The following is a 15,076-nucleotide window of genomic DNA, read 5'->3' as shown; positions in this document are numbered from 1 at the left end:
TGTCCCTCAACGTTAGTGATTTTTATTTACCAACTGTTCTACTTCCATGTGAGTATTATTTCTAACTTTTTAGACTACTTTATTCAACATGTATTTATTGGAAGCTTTTATTGCATCATGTCAGGTGTAATATTAAAAATGCTCTGAAAAATGTGGTCTGTTTATTTGTGCACTGTAAAAACATTATACATCATTACTCAGGAGATAGTCATTGTTGCCTTGATATTTCTCTGCCCAAAAAAAAAAAAAAAAAATTCTCCTTGCTTTCAGTTGCTTTCTCCCCTCCTTTCAAATGATGGTTCAAGTCCTAAGACAATTTCCATCTGACTCAGGACACTTCAATTGCTGATTGGATGTAAATCAACGAATGAGTCTTGGCTTTTCTTTCTAGCTCTTTTCATCAGCTAGCCCCAACACCTTATTAACCTAGGGCTGAGAATCTCTACAGTTTTGCAAGTTGGAGTACTCATTCTTGATTAACCCATTCTTCATCCTTTTTCTTTTTAATTGTGGTAAAATACACATAACAATATATCTTAACTTTTTTTAAGTATACAGTTCAGTAGTGTTAAGTACATTCACACCATCTTTACTTATTTTATTTATTTTATTTTATTTTCTGAGTTAGAGTCTGTCGTCCAGGCTGGAGTGCAGTGGCATGCTCACAGCCACTGCTACCTCAACCTGCTGGACTCAGGCAATCCTTCCACCTCAGTCTTCCAAATAGCTGGAACTACAGATGCACGCCATCTTGCCTGGCTGATTTTTTTATTTATTGTAGAGACAAAGTCTCGCTAAGTTGCCCAGGCTGGTCTCGAATCCCTGAGCTCAGGCAATCCTCTCGCCTCACTGGGCATGGTGGCTCACACCTATAATCACAGCACTTTGGGAGACTGAGGTGAAAGGATATAGCTATAGCTATAATAGCTGTAGTTCCAGCTACTTGGAAGGCTAAGGAAGGATTGCCTGAGCCCAGCAGGTTGAGGCTGCAGTGACCATGAGCGTGCCACTCCCCTCCAGCATGGGCGACAGAGTGAGAATCCAACTCCAAAAAAAATGACTGGGAATTCCATATTATTTTCTTTTACAATTTTGAATATCCCACAAAAGACTGTGGGCAAGTGGAGTGTATCTGATTTGTCATTGCCTGTGTTCATTTGTCTTCATGTGCCTGTGGTGTTGTCTCTAATCGGAATGCCTGTTCCTTTGGCCTCCTTCAGGACTCCTTAAGGACAGAAACTAACACACAAGTGGGTGCTTGATAAATGTTGGCCTTTTACTTTTGAATATAACACTTAAGTAATTTTTAAGTATTTTTATTTAAAGATACATTGTTAAGTGGTTTTAAAGCACCTTAAGCTATTTCTAAGAAATCAAATGACTGTTCACTCATTTTATATTGGAACCTTATTTTTATCTGGACTGGTCTTTCCTGGGGTGGTGGGGATAGAGACCTTCTGAGCCTCAAGCAGTATAACACCCAGAGCTCCCAAAACCACTTAGACTTCTGGTATACAAAGGGCCACAGATAGCTGTCTCCTGGATACACACACTCTGGACTAAGCCCCATTCAAGCCTTGGACTGGATGTAATCTTAAAATGTAATGTCTGTACCAGTATCTCCAAAAAAATGAAGCTAAGCTCCAGGTAGTCCTCAGTGTGTTCCTGTTATTTACCTGTTCTCTGTAAAATAATTTACTAGAGTAATGAATGCTATACTTACAAACAAAATACTAAGCATCATTACCAAGGAAATAAAATATCAGAATAAGACAAACAGTTTAGAAAACTGTCCCTGAAGAACAAACTGCTATGCTTTATTCACATTTAAAAGTGAGATTAATTTTGCATCTTTTTCAAAGCTTGGCTATGCTATGTAACATCCTGCTTATTTTTCCAGAATGCCGATCCTAAGTTGTCCCTCAAAGGTGTAAGCAGCCAGCTTGGAGAAGGACCCAGTGATGGACTGCCGCTTTCAAGTAGCCTTCAGTTTCTCGAAGATGAACTTGAGTCTTCTCCTCTTCCTGATCTCACTGAGGACCAACCTTTTGACATTCTTCAGAAATCCTTGCAGGAGGCCAATATCACTGAACAGACGTTGGCAGAAGAGGCATATTTGGATGCCAGTATAGGTTCAAGCCAACAGTTTGCACAGCTTCATCCTTCTTCATCAGCATCCTTTACTCAGGCTTCTAATGTTTCTAATTACTCAGGTCAGACGCTGCAGCCCTTAGGGGTGACGCACGTGCCTGTTGGAGCATCGTTCGCGAGCAATACAGTGGGTGTGCCACATGGCTTTATGCAACATGTGGGGATCAGTGTTCCCAGTCAGCACTTGTCTAATAGCAGTCAGATTAGTGGTTCTGGTCAAATACAGTTAATTGGGTCATTTGGTAATCATCCTTCTATGATGACTATTAATAACCTAGACGGATCACAAATCATATTAAAGGGCAGCGGGCAACAAGCCCCATCCAGTGTGAGCGGAGGGCTTCTGGTTCATAGACAGACTCCTAATGGCAACTCCTTGTTTGGTAACTCCAGTTCCAGTCCAGTAGCACAGCCTGTTACCGTTCCATTTAACAGCACAAATTTTCAAACATCTTTACCTGTGCATAATATCATCATACAAAGGGGTCTTGCACCAAATTCAAATAAAGTCCCAATTAATATCCAGCCAAAGCCTATCCAGATGGGACAGCAAAACACATACAATGTGAACAATTTGGGAATTCAGCAGCACCACGTGCAACAAGGGATCTCTTTTGCTTCTGCCAGCTCACCCCAGGGCTCAGTAGTGGGTCCACACATGTCTGTGAACATTGTAAACCAACAGAACACAAGAAAGCCAGTCACCTCACAGGCAGTGAGCAGCACTGGGGGTAGTATTGTGATTCATTCCCCTATGGGCCAGCCTCACGCACCCCAAAGTCAGTTCCTCATACCTACAAGCCTTTCCGTCAGTTCCAACTCGGTACACCACGTCCAGACCATCAATGGGCAACTTCTTCAGACCCAACCCTCTCAGCTCATCTCTGGCCAGGTGGCCTCAGAGCATGTCATGTTGAACAGGAACTCTTCCAACATGCTCAGGACCAACCAGCCGTATTCTGGACAGATGCTCAACAACCAGAATACTGCCGTCCAGTTAGTGTCTGGGCAGACGTTTGCCGCCTCTGGAAGTCCAGTGATAGTCAATCATGCCTCCCCTCAGATTGTTGGTGGACAGATGCCCTTGCAGCAGGCATCGCCAACTGTATTACACCTGTCACCTGGGCAAAGCAGTGTTTCCCAAGGAAGACCTGGCTTTACCACTATGCCCTCAGTGACAAACATGTCAGGACCTAGTCGGTTCCCTGCTGTCAGCTCAGCCAGCACTGCCCATCCTAGTCTTGGGTCTGCAGTTCAGTCTGGTGTATCAGGATCAAACTTTACGGGAGATCAGCTGACCCAGCCAAACAGGACTCCAGGACCGGTCAGTGTGTCTCATCGTCTTCCAGTTTCTTCTTCCAAATCTACCAGCACCTTCAGTAACACACCTGGAGCAGGAACCCAGCAACAATTCTTCTGTCAGGTAATTCTCTTTTCTAGATAAATGTTTGGCTGATTATAGAAAGGGAAAATGGAATGTATAGTCACTAAAATATAACTTTCATCCTAGACTCCCAATTTAATAACTTAAAAATTGTAATTTATGACTGATTGTCTTTTTTCTTTTTAATTAAAATGTGTTTTATCCAGCATAGCATTGTAGTTTAGAGTGTTGACTCTGGAGTCAAAGCCTTGGGTTTGAGTCTAAACTTTATGACATGGAGCAAGTTAGCTTACCTCTCTTGACTTAATTTTCTTCATCAGTGAAATGGGGGTAATAATACTGCCAAATGGGGGTAATAATACTGCCATCCATGGAGTTATCAGAGATAACCCACACAAAACCCACTATTTGCATGGTCCCTGGCAAATAGCAAGTACTCAATGGAAACCAATATCTGTATATATATATACCTGATGAAATGTATTACAAGCATTTAAAATGAAGGCTTATTTTAGACTATTTACTTACATTGTATAGCAAGCCACTAGGTCATATGACCATGGACTGGGTGAAGATGTGGTAGCTGCTCCTGGTATCATCTGAAAAGGCTCAGGGACTCAGTGTGACTTAACAGTGGGTAACTGGTCTGCATCAGAGGGAAGCATATAGAGGGAGAGAGCCTGGACACTCATTTAACCAAGTACCTGGGCCTGCTCTTTTTTTTTTTTTGAGTTAGAGTCCCACCCCATCACCTAGGCTGGAGTGCAGCAGCACGCTCACGGCCACACCAGTGTCAACCTGCTGGGCTCAGGTGATTCTTCAACCTCAGCCTTCCAAGTAGCTGGAACTACAAGTGCACACTACCACTTCCGGCTAACTTTTGGATTTAGTGTCGAGATTAGGTCCCTCCAAGTTGCCCAGGCTGGTCTCAAGCCCATGGGCTCAAGCAGTCCCCTCACCTCGGCCTCCCAAAGTGCTGGGATTACAGGATTGAGCCACCGCGCCTGACCTGGGCTCTTGTTGTGCAGTTAAATTACTGCGAGCAACTGGTGAAACCACATAGGATTATGTTTCTGAAAAGAGTCTCAAAGTGTTCATCGATTTCAGAGTCTCATTCTATCTGCCAATTCTTCGTGACTCTAGCTTCCACTTCCCACTCATTCCGAGCATTTTTCGTAGTTTCAGCCCCTCTTCGTCCCACCTGGGCAATTCATTCCATATTCCTTTTCCATCCCCTTTGCCCACCCTCCACAGTCCCTTCTTCCCACTGTCTTTCTCTTCCATATTCAGAAATATGCAACAACTTCTCTGTTTTTGTATATTAGTATATTTCAGTATCCATCTTTTAAATATATACATCAGTCTTTAAAAAAAACTGTAAGCCGGGCTTGGTGGCTCAGCCTGTAATCCCACGCCTTTGGGAGGCTGAGGTGAGTGGATTGCCTGAGCCCGCGGGTTCGAGACCCACCTGGGCAATTTGGCGAGACCTCATCTCCACAATAAATAAAAAAAATAATAATAAGCCGGTCGTGGTAGTGCACGCCTGTAGTTCCAGCTACTTGGAAGGCTGAGGCGGAAGGATTGCTGGAGCCTGGCAGGTTGAGGCTGCGGTGGCTGGGAGCGGCCACTGCACTCCAGTCTGGGCAACAGAGTGAGACTCCAACTCAAAAAAACAAAACAAAACAAAAAAAACTGTAGACTGTCCAGGCTCAGTGTCTAGACCTATAATCCCAGCACTTTGGGAGTCCAAGATGAGTGAATTGCCTGAGCCTGCGGGTCTGAGACCAACCTGGGCAACTCAGCGAGACCTTGTCTCTACGATAAATCAAAAATTAGCTGGTCCTAGCTACTTGGAAGGCTGAGACTGAAGGATTGCCGGAGCCCATGAGGTTGACACTGGGGCGGCTGTGAATGTGCCACTGCACTCCAGCCTGGGCAACACACTGACCCTCCAACTCAAACAAACAAACTGCATACCTTTGACTTAATAATTTCCATAAGAATCCTAAGGAAGCAAAGATTATTTATGTTCAAGGATGTTTAATGCATTCGTTTTGTTATCAGCAATTTGTATGTGTGCATGTGTGCGTTTGAAGTAATGTCAGGCTTACAGAAAAATTAAAGTTGCAAGATTAGTACAAAGAATTCTCATAAACCTACCACCAATATTCCCCAGATGTTAACTTTTGACCACATTTGTTTTATCATTTTCTCTTTCTCATACACATGCATATGCATACACAAACACACCAAAAAATTCAGAGTAAATTGTAAACCTGATGCTAATGACTCTTGACTCCTAATTAATATGCATTTCTTAATAACAGGGACTTTCTCCAATATAACAACAGTACAGTTATCAAAGTCAAGAAACCAGCATTATTACAATACTATTATCTAATTTACAGACCTTATTCGAATTTAGTCAATTCTTCCAAATAATATCCCTGAGAGCAAAAGAGAAAACAAATTTTTTTTTTTTTTTTAGTTTTTGCAATATGGTCTCACTATGTTGCCCAGGCTGAACTCCTAGGCTCAAGCAATCTTCCCACCTTAGCCTCCTGAGTAGCTGAAACTACAGACACACCACTGCACCTCGTTTTGTTTTGATACGTATGGTCCAGGATCATTGTCTCATATCACTGTCACGTCTTTAAATCTGCAACAATCTGTCTTTCTTTGTCTTTCATGGTTTCAATATTTTTGAAGAGTACAAACCAATTATTTTGTATATTGTCCTTCAATTTGGGTTTCTCTGATGTTTCCTTGTGATTAGATTCAGGAATGTATGTTTTTGGTAGAATTGCCATGAAAGTGACGTGTCCCATTACTGGTGACGTTAACTTTGAACTCTTGCTTATGATGGTGTCTACCAGGTTTCTCCATTACTTTTCCTTTTGTTGTTTATTAGACTTCTCCAGAATATACTTTGAGACTCTGAAAACTTGCCCATGCTTGTTTAAGTTTCCAGTGATAATTTGTGATTGAATCAATTATTACTTCAGTTATTTTGATGGTGGTCTCCCAGTAGAGACTTCTAATTCCTTTTGTTCTGTACTTGTTGGAATTCTACTCTAAGGAAGAGCTTTTCCCTCTCCTCCCTTTACCTATTTGATTCTGTCAGAATGGATTCATAGGTTCTTATTTTCTTCAGTGGGTTATAAACTTTTATAATACTTTGTTTTGATGCTCTACTCAACCCAGATTTGGCCAATGGGCACCCCTCCAAATTGGCTGCTGGCCCTTCTGACATGTTTCTGTCATGCTTTGAGCACATACTTTGGTTTCTGGCAAAACAAGATGTTCCATGTTCATCTTTTAATTTTCCTAGCTGCTGCCCTGAAATTAACAATTTATAGCTGGGCTCGGTGGCTCAGCCTGTAATCCCGCTCCTTGGGAGGCTGAGGTGAGTGGATTGCCTGAACCTGCGGGTTCGAGACCCACCTGGGCAACTTGGTGAGTCCTCATCTCTACAATAAGTCAAAAAATTAGCCGGGTGTGGTAGCATGCGCCTGTATCCAGCTACCTGGAAGGCTGAGGTGGAAGGATCGCCGGAGCCCAGCAGGTCGAGGCTGCGGTGGCCGGGAGCAGCCACTGCACTCCAGTCTGGGCGACAGAGTGAGACTCCAATTCAAAAAAATAAATAAATAAATAACAACTTATTTAAGAAGGCTTTTTCCTTCAAATGAAGAGCAATATTTAGAACCCAAACTATGTACGTTCATTGCTACTGAGGTCATCTCAGCTGGAAGACATGTACTTATACACTCAACATCTATAGCTCTTTATATTTTATATTATTATTAATCCATATTAAAAGCTGTGAGTTGGGGCTGGGTGCTGTGGCTCACACTTGTAATCCCAACACTTTGGGAAACCAAGGCAATAGGATCATTTGAGCCTAGGAGTTTAAGACCAGCCTGGGCAACATAGCAAGACCCCATCTCTAAAAAATAAAAATAAAAATGGGCCAGGCTCGGTGGCTCAGCTTGTAATCCCAGCACTTTGGGAGGCCGAGGTGAGTGAATTGCCTGAGCCCGCGGGTTCGAGACCTGCCTGGGCGACTTGGCGAGACCTCATCTCTACAATAAATAAAAAATTAGCCAGGCATGGTAGCGTGCACCTGTAGTTCCAGCTACTTGGAAGCCTGAGGCAGAAGGATCACCGAGCCCAGCAGGTTGAGGCTGCGGTGGCCGGGAGTGGCCACTGCACTCCAGTCTGGGCGAATGAGTGAGACTCCCAACTCAAAAAAAATTAAAAAATTAAAAAATAAATAAAAATATTAGCTAGGCATGGTGACACATGCCTGTAGTCCCAGCTACACAGGAGGCTAATGCAGGTGGATGACTTGAGCTTGGGAGTTTGAGGCTGCAGTAAGCTTTGATGGTACCACTGCACTCCAGCCTGGGCAACAGAAGGAGATTTTGTCTCTTAAAAAAAAAAAAAAAGCCAGACTCGGTGGCTCAGCCTGTAATCTCGCGCTTTGGGAGGCTGAGGTGAGTGGATTGCCTGAGCCCGTGGGTTCGAGACCCACCTGGGCAACTTGGCGAGACTCATCTCTACAACAAAATCAAAAAATTAGCCGGGCGTGGTAGCGCACCTGTAGTTCCAGGTATTCGGAAGGCTGAGGCGGAAAGACTGAGGCGGAAAGATCGCCGGAGCCCAGCAGGTCGAGGCTGCGGTGACTGGGAGCGGTCACTGCACTCCAGTCTGGGCGACAGAGTGAGACTCCAATTCAAAAAAAAAAAAAATCAATTAATTAAAAAAACTTTGAGTTCATAGTGATACTTCAGTTCTAATCCACGACTATAGATTTCATCCTCCCTTTCCATTATTTGTAACTCCCTTTTCTAACAGTGAGAAAGCCAGCTCTGTGATACATCTACTAATTTGCTCAGTCCTAGAATACACAGAAAATAGAATTCGTATTGCTAATCCATGTTTTTTACCACTGTAAAAAAACAAACCTATTAATTATACTTTAGTATCGATTTACAAGTCTGACTTTAGCCTAAGGGTTTGTGGTCAAAATACTGTTCAAAAGTTGCTTGGGATCAGTTTAGTGACTCAGCCTGTAATCCCAGCACTTTGGGAGGCCAAGTCAAGTGGATTACCTGAGCCTGCAGGTTCGAGACAAGCTCCAACAACTTGGCGAGACATCGTCTCTACAATAAATCAAAAATTAGCCAGACATGTTAGCGGGCACGCCTGTAATTCCGGCTACTTGGAATACTGAGGCAGAAGGATCACCAGAGCCCAGCAGGTTGATGCTGGGGTGGCTGTGGGTGTGTCATTGTACTACAGCCTGGGTGACAGAGTGAGACTCCAACTCAAAAAAAAAAGGTTACTTGGTCCCAGCTAGTCAGGAGACTGAGGTGGGAGGAGAACTTGAGCCCAGGAATTCAAGATCAGCCTGGGCAACATAGCAAGACCCCCATCACAAAAAAGTGTAAAAGTTCCTTTTTGCCCTGTCCCTACCCCCACCCTCGCCTTGGTGTGGTTATGCCGTTCATGTCAAGTATCATTCCAGAATTCTTTCTGGTTATGCCGTTCGTGTGAAGTATTGTTCCAGAATTATTTCCCCACATTCTTGCTGACGGTATCTATTTCATTTCTTTTGCACACGTGAACCATTAGCATGGTCCCTCAGTTAGGGCTGTACAGAGAGTGGACGTGTACTAGTCTGGCTCCTCCTTTCCCTCCCCTGCTCTTGTTTCCTGCCACATCTCACCCATCCATCCTCTGTGTTCCTCAATCTTTTTAGTTTCCAGTTTATTTTCCCCATGTTTGTTTTCACACAAATAAGCAGATACATGTGTATTTTCTTATTTCTCCTCCTGTCTTAACTCAGAATATAGTACACTGTAGGCAAACTGGTTTTTTTTTTTTTTTTGAGTTGGCATCTCATTCTGTCACCCAGGCTGGAGGGCAGCGACACGCTCCCGGCCACCGCAGCCTCGACCTACTGGGCTCCAGTGATCCTTCCACCTCAGCCTTCCAAGTAGCTGGAACTACAGGCATGTGCCACCATGCCCAGCTAATTTTTTGATTTATTGTAGAGATGAAGTCTTGCCAAGTTGCCCAGGTTGGTCTCAAACCCACAGACTCAGGCAATTCTCTCACCTCAGCCTCCCAAAGTGCTGGGATTATAGACGTGCCATGTAGATAACTTTCTTCACTTCAGTTGTGAAAAGTTTTCAAAAAACCCAAATATCCAGTCATGAAAGAATGATTGATTACAATGAAGTATGATGTAGCCACTGAAAATGTTTTCAAAAATAATTAAAGATTTGGGAAAAGGCTTACAAGATAATTTCAGTGAAAATGCACGTTTAAATGTAAAATATTCAATAAATGTTCTATACACTTAGAAAGAGGAGAGACAATATGAGAATTAGAAAACTGAAAATCCTCTTGCTTACAAAACAACCAGAAACTTGATCAGGAGGAAATGCACTATAACCTTAGTAGCATCAGCTCTCTGGGTGTAGAATTACAGAATTACCTTTTGGTTTCAAAACAGACAAAATCGTAGTGAGTGTGAGCACTTGGTCAAGGACAGTTCCAGGTTTCTCCTCAGGGTTCTCAAAGGTACCCTGTTCCCTTTGTAAAAAAAATAAACACCAAGATGGTGCTTTGAGACCACATGACTGTCCTATTTCTCAGCCTCTGATTCAGAGATTTAAGACTCCTTTAATGAACCTCACCTGAAAATTATTTGGATGGCTGCAAAATGGTGATTTTTCTAATTGTATTAACCTGTCTGCATTTATTAGTTAGGATTGTTCCATAAAGAAGAGATTTTTCGACCAGGCACAATGGCTCAAGCCTATAATCCCAACACGTTGGGAGGCCAAGGCGAGAGGATTGCCTAAATTCAAGGGTTCGAGACCAGCCTGGGCAACTTGGTGAGACCTCATCTCTACAATAAATCAAAAAATAAGCCACATGTGGTAGTGCACGCCTGTAGTTCCAGCTACTTGGAAGGCTGAGGCAGAAGGATCGCCTGAGCCCAGCAGGTTGAGGCTGCAGTGGCCGTGAGTGTGCCACTGCACTCCAGCCTAGGCGACAGTGTAAAACTTGAACTCCAAATAAATAATAAATAAAAGAAGAGCTTTTTCTTTCTCTCCTTCCCACTTTTTTTGAGTAACACTCTGAACTCCTAGATTTTGTTGTTGTTAGGATTTTTTGCACTCATTTTTTAAAAAGTCTTATTATGAGTTTAACATGAACAGACAAAAGAGTGTATTGAGCCACCATAGTCATTCAGCTTCGGTACTTACCAGCTCATGGCTACTCTGGTTTCATCCATGCCCCACCCACTCTCCCCCTGCCTGCTGTTGTTTTGAAGCTCGTCTAGACTCTCAGTTCATCTGTAGTATTTTGGTGCATATCTCTAAAAGATCATGTTTTCTTTTTGTATTTAATGTGTTCCACTCTATCACTTTCCTTATTCTTTTTGATGCTTAAATCAAACCAGATTTACTCAGGGGAGGCCTGTTTGACCTGGCTTCTGTGCTTTTGACATGTCTCCATCTTCTCCGAGCACCTCCTTTCTTTGTGGCACAAGATACGTAGGCTGCCTTGAGATTTTCTTGCCTCAAACCTAGAATTAGCTATTCTCAAAGGAGGAATTACACTTTCTTGCAAATGGATTAGCATTCAAAAGTCAGTGATTAGAGGAGGCAGCTAATGAGAATGTAGCTTATGAGAATGTGGCCTATCAGACAAAAGTAAACAAGCTATTATAAGTTCAAATCTCTTTATTTTTTAAAATTTATTTTTAGAGACAAGGTCTCACTATGTTGCCCAAACTGGGCTCTAACTCCTGGGCTCAAGAGATCCTCCCACCTCAGCCTCCTGAGTAGCTGGGATTACAGGCTTAAGCCATGGCGCCTGCAAATCTCTTTAGATCACTGAAAGATTTAGATTTAAAATTTCTTGAGAGCAGCTAAGCCCATTATCATTTGCAGCACCTACCATGTTTTGGGTGTGAGTGCACGAATGATTACTCTGAATTCTCTATTTATGTTTCCAGCCCTGCCTTGCCCCTCCCTAACTCCCTCTTACCCTTCTAGCTCAGCCTGCCTACCTTTTTGTGTATGGAGCCATTGTATTCTCAGATATCTGGACCTCACAATCTAGACGTTCTTGTTTTCTTCTTCTCCTTTTTACCTTTAATAAGTTATCAAATCCTATACATTCTTCTTTGGAAATGTCTCCTATCCATTCATTCCAGTAACCATGAAAATCTTGTCATATTATTAACAACAGAGATAGTGCCAGGATCTGTACATATTTCTAATCCTTACCTTGGGCTGCAAGTAGCATTATTATTCCCATTTCACAGTAGAGAAAATGGAGGTTCAGAGCATGGACAAATTACTGGTAAAGGGATACTTTACCTGCTAGCTAGCCATTTGATACTGTTTCCCATTTCTCTTCTTTTCTACATCTGCACCCTAAGGTAGACTTTAAGAGGGACTGAGGTCGGGCTCGATGACTCAGCCTGTAGTTCTAGCTACTTGGAAGGCTGAGGCAGTAGGATCCCCTGAGCCTAGCAGGTTGATGCTGGGGTGGCTGTAAGCATGCCACTGCACTCCAGCCTGGGTGACAGAGTGAGACTCCCAACTCAAAAAAAAAAAAAGAGGGACTGAAATGTAATGGAAAAACAAGAGGTGGATCAGGTGTCAGAGCTGAGTCCTCCTCTGCCAGTGAGTGGCTTATGATCCAAGCTTGTATCTTTAATACTCTGAGTTCTAGTTTTCTCTTTCTAAAATGAGGAACTCTGACTGTACAGTAGAGCCACCTAGGGAGCTTTTAAAAAATATGGATGCCTGGTCCTCACCCCTATAAATCCTGGTTTAAACAGTCTGGAGAAAGAGCTTTAGGCACAGCATTTTTCAAAAGCTCCCCAAGTGATTCTAAAGTGCAACCAGGAGAGAAAACCACTGTGCTACATGTTTCCAAAGCCCATTCCAGCCCTAATTAAACAACTGTAACAATTGTCTAGGTAATTAATCTGCCTTTGGCCTCTTCCTAAAGAAGGCAGATTTCCGCCACTTTAATCCTCCTAAAATATTTGCTTGGTGACCTAAACCAAGTCATCAGGGAGCTTCCCATTCCTACAAGAGAAAGTACAAATCCCTGACCTGGCAGTCAACGTTCTCCAGCCAGACACCTTCCACTTCAGCCAGGCTGCTCCTCTGTTCCCTGAATAGGCCAGACTCTGTGTGTTCAAGCCTTTACTGATGGCTATTCATGGAATGTCCATTTCTATCCTGCCTAAATCTTCCCCTCCTTCAGGGCCCCACTCAAAACCCCTAGAAGAATGAAGATGACTTTTTCTGTCCCTACTTTGATATCTTCTGTCTCTTACACTTTTTGTCTGTATCCCCCACTAGGTACATAACCACTTATTTTGTTACATGTTTTCTTCATTGATTCGTCTCATTCAACAGTATTTGAGTTCCTACCACATGTCAGTTCCAGGGATATAACAGTCTAATCCAGGCAGACAGATAAGCCAACAGCCACAGCACAGTATTTTAAGTGTGCTGGTAGTAGTCCAGAGTGCAGGCTCCAAAAAGATGGGATGGTCAGGAAGGTTATCTGAGGTAGTGCTCGCTGAGCTGAGACGTACTAAGGGAGAAGGAAGAGCTATCTAGAGAGGATCTGGGTAAAGAATGTTCCAGGAGGTGGAAACATCAAAAGCAGAGCCAGGAGAGAAAAGAGACCATGGTGCTGTGGGGGAAGGAAAACAAGTTCAGCTGAGGTAAGGACAATGTTAGGTGGGAAGATGAGCAGGCACAAAATCATACAGGTCCTGGCTGTCATGTTAAGAGCCAATGTTGTAATCTAAGCATGAAATAGACTTAACTAGCCTAGTAGGAGGAAAGATGGTGAGATATGAATGGATTTGAGACAGTACATTTAGATAGAACTTGTGATTGATTGGCCCTAGTGGATGGCACAGGTTCCTGCCAGTGGCACTCAGTCTAACTGAGATAGAGACATGGGAAGAGATTTTGGTTTGAAGGAAAGTTATTCGAGTTTAGTTTAAGGTATGTCTGTCAAGTCTGAGGTACCTATAGGACAAGCAGGTTGTATAATGTAAAGCTATGGATGCAGAAGCTTAGAACCAAAATGAGCTGAAATGGGATTTCAGCATATTAGCTGCAATCGAAGCAGTAGGAGTGGGTGAAATGGACCAAGGTAGAGAAGAAGAGAACTCCAGAAGAGCCAGAAGAGAACTCCGAAGCACCTCAACATTTAGGGATGGAAGCAGAAAGAGGAGTCCACAGTGAGAATGAGAAGGCTCTGGAGAGGAAGTGTAAAATCAAGAGTCCAGCATCTTGGAAGCTAAGAAAAGAGGATGTGGAGGTCAGGAGAGAAGAGGTCTACAGAGTGTAACACACTGGGAACGGGTACAAGGACTGGGGTGTTGCTGATAGATTTAACAACCAGGAGGCTGCTGGTGACCTTGCTAAGACTAGTTTCTGTGGAATGGTAGGTGCCGAAGCCAGATTGCAAAGACTAAAGAGAGAGTGGGGAGTGGGAGTTGTGGTAATGAGTAGACAACTTTCAGGAAAGTGAAGGTAGCTGAAGGGTGGTAGCTACGAGGATGTGTGGTGTCAAGGGAACTTTTTATTTTAAGATGAGAAAGAAGTGGGCTTTTTTCACAGTTCATGGGAAGGAGGACACATTCTGGAGCTTTGGTAGGATTCTTTGTAGACAAGAAGGGACACCTCTTCCATTGTAACAAGAAGATGGGAACAGATTAATGCAGGGATGCTGGTAAGGTTGTAGCTTTGCTGATAGAAAGTTGAAGTTCTCATCTGGCTCATAGGTTTTTGTCTTTGTTTTGTTTTAAGTTGGAGTCTCACTCTGTCACCCAGGCTGGAGGGCAGTGGCACGCTCCCGGCCACCGCAGCCACAACCTGGTGGGCTCAGGCAATCTTTCCACCTCAGCCTTCCAAGTAGCTGCAACTACAGGCACATGCCACAATGCCTGGCTAATTTTTTGATTTATTGTAGAGATGAGATCTTGCCAAATTGCCCAGGTTGGTCTTGAACCCGTGGGCTCAGACAGTCCATTCGCCTTGACCTCCCAAAGTGCTGGGATTATAGGCTGAGCCACCAAACCCAGCCTATACCAATTCTTTATCATCTATTCTAGAAGATAGAAGCAGAGAAGTACTCCTAACTCATTCTATGAGAGCAGCATTATACTAATACCAAAACCAAAGATATTTCAAGGAAAGAAAACTACAGACCAAGATCTTTCATGGATTTGACAAAATATTAGCAAACCAAATTCAATATAAAAAGAATTGTATACCGCTACCAAGTAGGAGTTATCCACATATGCCAGGCTGTTTCAAAACTCAAAAACCAATGAATATAATGCATCACATCAACAAGGTAAAAAAGAAAAATTACATGATCATATCAAGAAATGCAGAAAAAGCCGGGCTCAGTGGTTCAGCCTGTAATCCCACGCCTTGGGAGGCTGAGGTGAGTGGATTGCCTGAGCCTGCG

The 15,076-nt window shown here is 43.2% G+C and overlaps 1 protein-coding gene across 2 annotated transcripts in view; it reads left to right on the top strand.

Annotated features, from left to right (window-relative positions):
- BICRAL (BRD4 interacting chromatin remodeling complex associated protein like) overlaps window positions 1-15,076 on the top strand; it is a 45,057-nt gene that overhangs the window by 4,209 nt on the left and 25,772 nt on the right. For both annotated transcript variants that reach the window (XM_021716613.1, XM_021716614.1), the window contains one exon: window positions 1,901-3,574. In XM_021716613.1, the coding sequence (XP_021572288.1) occupies window positions 1,901-3,574 (1,674 nt within the window). The remainder of the gene's footprint in view (window positions 1-1,900; window positions 3,575-15,076) is intronic.

The sequence above is a fragment of the Carlito syrichta genome, unplaced genomic scaffold (genome assembly GCF_000164805.1).
Source record: "Carlito syrichta isolate Samal-C Ts95f unplaced genomic scaffold, Tarsius_syrichta-2.0.1 Scaffold308847, whole genome shotgun sequence".
NCBI classification, from domain to species: domain Eukaryota; kingdom Metazoa; phylum Chordata; class Mammalia; order Primates; family Tarsiidae; genus Carlito; species Carlito syrichta.
The sequence above is the reverse complement of the archived record's forward strand: the minus strand, read 5'-3'. Positions and strand labels throughout refer to the sequence as shown.